The 6519-nt window shown below is 39.5% G+C and overlaps 1 protein-coding gene across 1 annotated transcript in view; it reads right to left on the bottom strand.

The window, feature by feature from the left end:
- The window catches only part of ankrd50l (ankyrin repeat domain 50-like), a gene marked incomplete at both ends in the record, with an annotated part of 19629 nt that extends 13332 nt beyond the window's left edge, over window positions 1–6297 (bottom strand). Inside the window, one exon of the mRNA XM_079254170.1 lies at window positions 5849–6297. Coding sequence (XP_079110296.1) covers window positions 5849–6297 — 449 coding nt within the window. The remainder of the gene's footprint in view (window positions 1–5848) is intronic.
- Between the last annotated feature and the right edge of the window lie 222 nt (window positions 6298–6519).

Genomic DNA, 6519 nt, shown 5'->3' with positions numbered 1-6519 from the left:
ATATATATATGTATATATATATATATATATATATATATATATATATATATATATATATATATATATATATATATATATATATATATATATATATACATATAATTTATATAATTAAATCTAAAACCATTTCCCAAACCTAAAACCCAAGTGCCCTTGGTCTGAGCGCCACCCATCTGGTTGATGGCCTCTCCTGGAATCTTTAAAAAGTACTCAGGCCCTTAGGGAAACATTTGCCTGAATAAACCAAGGGAGAGGACACCAACCAGGTGAGCTAACGCCATTATCATACCACCTCTACACATTTAATCATTTCTTTCCTCCACAGCTGTCTGGAAAACAAATGACATTGGTAAATATTAACATTTGCATGATTCCATGATTGAATATTAACTGTGAACAAATATGAATAAAGTGTAAATGTGCCTAAACCAAACCCAAATCTGCCACCCTTACTTTATATTTTTATTATTTTTCTTTTATTACTTAAAACACTTAAGGTAACCGGCAACTGCTTTGTTACAATGATGTTGTGTCAGAGACAAACACAACACATGTTAGAAGTTGCTGCATGTGTTTTAATGACCAGCATGTTTTCCAGACTTAAGCACACCACATTCCTTTGCTATCAAACTGAACTTATATGGAAAGAGCTCCATTTTTTTCAGGACAGTATGCATTATTAACTTATGTGCACTCAGTTTTTAGAAGTAAAAAAGAAGATATCACAAGATGAGGGTTAAGCAGTCCAGCAGTTTGTGGTCGAAGAAAAAAGTGGGTCAGCCATAGAAATTCAAAAGCTGCAAAACTATTAAATCAATCTGCTAATTAGACATTATCAAGTAGCCTCCATAAGCTGTGTAGATATTACTGCGAAGGAGGCCTAATTTGCCTCCATAGGGCCAGACTTTCTTTTGATCTTTTACAGCGGTCTTGAATATTAGTCCTTCAGGCTCTATGCTGCTTTCTAAAAGTCTTTTCTTGGAATTCTTCTGCTTTTCTTATTTATTGTTTTTAAGGGCTTTTAGAAGAATGTGTTTCTTGTTGCTTCACAAAAGATGAAAGTGTTTTTTTTCTTCATACACAACACAAAATGACAAAAGAAACAGAAAATGACAAAAGAAATATTTTGTAATTGTATCTTAAGGCAGTTAGAAAGCAGATGTCTTTGCAACAGCGTGTTAGCTTCCCATTAATTCAAACAGGTCTACAAAAATACTAAAGATCATAAAATTTCTGATAAAATATTTTTGCACCAACAGTGTGGGTTTTGAAAAGTTATTTGCCCAAAATTGAACATATCTCAGCATACTATGAAATGTGTCCTTAAAATGTCAGAAGAATATGGACAATCAAAGGACAAACGAAATGTCTATTTTCTTCAAATGAACAGTGTCTGACAATAATGTACAGAAGATGTAGGAGGAATACAGCACAGATCAGACACAGGACCAGAAAAATCCATCAGTTTATCTGTTTACTCTTCACTAAAGCCTCATCAGTAATAATCTCTATTGAAGGATGGCTATTAAGGCCATTCTTTAGGCAAGGAAACAATGAGAAAGGGTTGAGGTAAGTCAAATGACACAGAACTTGACTAAAAGTCAGAGGCAACAGGTTTGATGGAGTGAAAAGACCCAGATCTTAAAACTACTGTGGCAGTGTGGGATCATCTTGACAGAGAACACAACAGTCAACATCCAAAGAAAAGGTTTGGAAAGTCATTGAAGAAGCCTGGGGAGCTCTTCCTGAATATCACTTAGGTCACATTCACACAAAAATACAGTCTGGACGACTTGATTTGATTGGGGAGAAAATTCCCAAAAAATCAGAGCCATCTCTCAGTGCCGACACGGTTACAAAAACAGCTCAGTAGCAGCAAAAGGAGGAGGAAAAGAAAATGTTCTTTATGCACGACTATTTCCATCAATGTTCGCATATCTCAGCTGATTGCTGCATCTATGTCCCTAACAACATATACTCATATTAGTTTAAAACGTTTGCACAATATCACATTTAGAAATAATTGACAGTTTAGTCTATATCTTAAAAAGGTGAAAAAATGATTAACTGTGGCCACACATGTAGGCATATGAGTGTGAAGCTTTCCTCTCTCCACAAGACTGAGGTTAATAAAAAGCAGAGTGATGTGTTTCTATACAATTCTCTATAATTCTGTAGCTGTCAATCAAATTCTTCCACTGTGCACAAGAATTTTCTTCCTCAATCTTTAACTGATTACTCCACCTAAACCAACCAGCACTTCATTAATGAACGTGGACTGAACCAGATGTGACAATTTCTTTCCAGACGAACAGAAAGAAACGACAAAAACATCAGTTTTTTCTGCTGTTTGCTTTTAATTCAAACACTGATACTTAACTCTTTCAGCAGCAGTTCCTAAATCTTTCCACGCACAATGTAACAACCTCAACTCTGCTAGGAGAAAGGGGCAGCAACATTAACGAGAAGAACAAATGGCATATGTAATCATTTATTACGCAGACAAAACAAAGCGCCAATAAAACACCACACCAGAAGCGTTTTACACATCAAAAACACAACAATATTTCCCGACACAGTCCACTACGAGGACTCTTAGGTCACATTCACATCAGCCTTTTTGATTCAAATCCGAGTCCGTTTGCGCGGAAAGTCCACTTTGTTTGGGGAAATGTGAATGCGCCAAACGAATTCGGATTCGGACCAAAGAAGCGGACTCGGTCCGCCTACAAATGCAGGTCTCGTTCTAAATACAGGAAGTGGACAACAAAAAAAAATCACTTCCTGCATTTAAAATAGCATTGCATTGTGGGTAAATACATAGCGATCGCATTAAAAGTCCTCTGCCTCATTTTGTTCATACTGCGTCCATTGTCGCACTGTATTTCTGCAGTATACTTGCATAAAACGACATAAAAAAAACAAAAAACAGTGATAGTTTCATCTCCATGTTTCACTTTCAACAGAGATTTCTTCTTCACACGGGTTTTGTCCTTTCTTTTGTTAAACACTAATGCAGCGCCACCTTTGGTGGGAATGGGGATATATTATTGTAAAAGTTTGGCGCGTTTGACCAAAGTGCAGCATGAATGCAATCTCGGTCTGAATGGATACATCCCCTTACAACCGAGTCGAGTCCCCAATCGGACCGAGTCTAGTGGACTATTCTGGTGTGAATGCACCCTTTAAGCCAGCTACAACAAGAAACCAAGTGGCCAGCTGTTCTACATAAGCACTGCTGCCCTGAATGTTCGTCAGCACACCGATGTTACTGCCAGGTAAACAGCAATTGTAGTGTTAACCTGTAAACTGCAGTGAAAGCGGGCATGCATACATTGAACTGTGTACTGCAAGCCTACAACAGATTCAAGTCCATGTTTCATCAGTTTGTCGACGGCTGTTCTCACATGGCAGTTTTGCCTGCAGCCACTTTCTCTCAGCTGCAAACACAAAACAGCTCCTGGCTGTGAGCCAGTCTTTGGGGAATGTGGAATCCAGCTTGGTACTTCACACCAAAGGAGAGCAAACACAGCAGGAGAGTAAAAAGGGCTCCGACTCATCGCAGAGTAAACATACCAGGAGAGAGTTAGAAAGTCCTGGAGAGGTGGGTGACCTTGCTGACTGCTGCGGAGATGGTCACTGGGGTACGGGAGCCATTTTTCACATCTTTGTTCCTTTTTTTTTATCCTCCCCTCTCTCTGAAAGGATGTTGTCGTAAATAACACTGTAGCATTCATTCACACTGGAGGCCCCCATTGTGTGAGCAGTGAATGGGCTACATTATGAGGGAGAAATAAATATAAGATGAGGAAGAATAGCTACTGCGCTCTTTTTCCTGTGACTGTCCAGGCTTCAGTTTGTTGCACTGATGGTCAAAAGGTTTTACACTTGCAGCATTTAAGAGTTTTTGTTGTATTTGGTCTGCTGACATTAAAAAAACAAAAAACAAAAAAACATTCAAAGACTTGGGAGAAGGATATATGCAGCTTATAAACTTTATGGATTTCTTTTACCCTTTAAATAAGAAGTAGGCGCTCTTGTGTTTTGCACTCATTTTTCAGTTCACAGTTGGGAGCTGGTTTATATACACATGGATAATTTATCACAACAGAACCTCCTAAAAAAGGATTTGAGAAAGGGAGAAGACTGAAAATGTACTTGTTAGGTGTTTAGCTAAAGAATTTGTCCATCAGATAATCTTTGACCGTTGTAAGACTACAGTCATTTTGCAGACGCTTCATCTGAAGAGACTTAAATGTGAAAAGATGCTGATTAGTCTGGATTTTTGTCCTTTCAAAAGACATAGTCAACTAGCAGCTTTTTATCATGTAATCTTACATGGATATTTTGCAGTCTTGTCGGCCTTTTATAAATCTATGTTTGTTGCTTTGCAAAAAAAAAAAAAAGAAAACATATGAACAGAATTGTGTTGGGTCACAGTTGGTTCAACTGACTGAGTGGGGATAAGCAAAAGTCCCTCAATATAATCAGCTGTTTTTTTTAAATACTTGCTCTGACATTTTACTATATATTGTTCATTAGCAGTAGTAATTAGAATACACGTTATATTTAATAGTTTCCATGTTAGAGAACATTTAATGAGGCAGCAGTGAAACTGAGCTAGTTGCATAGTGACTAGGCCATTTAATGACAGTCTTAGTTCCAAGAACGCAGAAGTAGAATTCATTTAAGAATTAATAAACAATATTGGCTGTAGCTTCTTATGTTTTTCATGCTGTCTGTTGCTTCAAACTGGTCCGCTATCAAACACTTATCTGGACATACTAGCTGCTCTGTACAGTGCTTTTCGGTGAAACGCTAAAAGCCCCCTACCTACACTTCACCTGTGGATGTACATTCCACATGCATGCCATGCGCCCACGCATATGAATCATACAACTTATTTCCACATTTATAGGAGCGCTGAGTCTGTGGTGGCCAGTATAAATATATTGGTCACCTTTTATAGCACATATTATATGTGATATGGGCAGCGGCATCTACAAAAAAGCTGCACACCCTCCTTTGCTGGCATGTGCACAAGCACACCAAAAGAGGCACATATGCTCTGGAAGAAAGGTTGGGAACTGCTATTTTGAGATTATGCTAGGTGAGATTGTCACCTGGAAAAATGAAGTGGAAGCGTGATGGTCTGTTGTCCTCCAGCAGCACTTCACCTGTTTATCATGTTGCTATAAGTGTTGTTACCGGCTTGTTTCTACAACCATGCACCTGCTTGTTCAGTGAAAGTTTAGTTGCTCAACCAACGCCTGTAGCAGAACCAATCGCCTTCTCTGGATGCGAGAATCTGGGACAAAGTCAGCAAGACTGAAATATTTAGAAATACTTTAAACATCCTGATGCAATAATGATTCTGTAAAACAAAACATATAAAGTTTGAGAGACTAATAGTTGAAGTTTGTGTGATTCACAGACGACATCATTAGTGGGTCATATGGAGTTTTTGGTGGGAAAAAAAAGAAAAGACTTTTGAAAAGGATTATTTACTAAACAAAAAGAGTTGAAGAGCAGGTTTCCACCAGGTTGAGTTAGAACCTTCTAAGAACACATGCTGGCATCCATCAGGAAAGACACAATCTTAAAAATCCTGCTGAGTTGAGCTGGGAATCAGTCTGTTTTTCAACATGCACACACATGCTGAGCTCCTGGATGGTGTCAGGATTATTGCAGCAACTTTCTTCTGTATTTTAATTTGGTAATAATGTAAAAGGAAAATTCCCTAAATTCTGATATAACAGCATTTCCTACTTCATATTAAAGACTTGTTATGACTTATTTTCAACCCTTCTAATGTTAAACGCATGAAAGAAATAGATATGAAACAAACCTCTTGAAGGTGTCATCAGGGTTTCTCTGACAGCTGAGAGGCTCCAAAGCAGAGGATACAGACGGCCTGTTGAGGATCTCTTCATATCCAGGACAGAGGAGAGACGAGGACCTCAGTTGCTCCACCAGGCCCAGGACGAACCTCCACGGCACCGTAGTCCTCAGGTCCCCTTTCTGGCAGAAGTGGGAGGCCAGACAGCGCTGTGCCAGCCCGACTGCCAGCCCTGCTTCTGAGGTTGGCCACACCACCTCAGTGCACAAGGCAGTCTTACCAGCACCAGGACCCCCTGTCACCAGCACCCCCGGTGCTTGGCCAGGCATGGAGCAGGCATCCAGGCAGCAACGCAGCTTGTCCAGGGCCCATTCCCGGCAGTAGAAACGCCGGCCCTGGAGCAAGCTGGAGCTGCTGCCAAATCCACTGCTGCTCATTTGCTCCTGAAGTTCTGACATCCAGGAGACAACTCAGAGCTCCCAACTTCACATCCCATGCTCCTCCAGCACTTTCATTCCTTCTTTTAAGTTCAGAGGCAATTAATCTGTGATAGCTCCAGGCAATGCTTGAGTATCTGATGAGATGATTATTACTGGGGCGAGTCTTTCCACTGTAGCTTCTGACGTGTTTAGTTGCCAAAGAACCAAAAAAAAAAAAAAAAAAAAAAAAAAAAAAAGCAG

This window comes from Telmatherina bonti (genome assembly GCF_933228915.1).
Source record: "Telmatherina bonti genome assembly, chromosome: 15".
Classification (NCBI taxonomy): domain Eukaryota; kingdom Metazoa; phylum Chordata; class Actinopteri; order Atheriniformes; family Telmatherinidae; genus Telmatherina; species Telmatherina bonti.
This window is presented reverse-complemented; position numbering and strand designations above follow the sequence as displayed.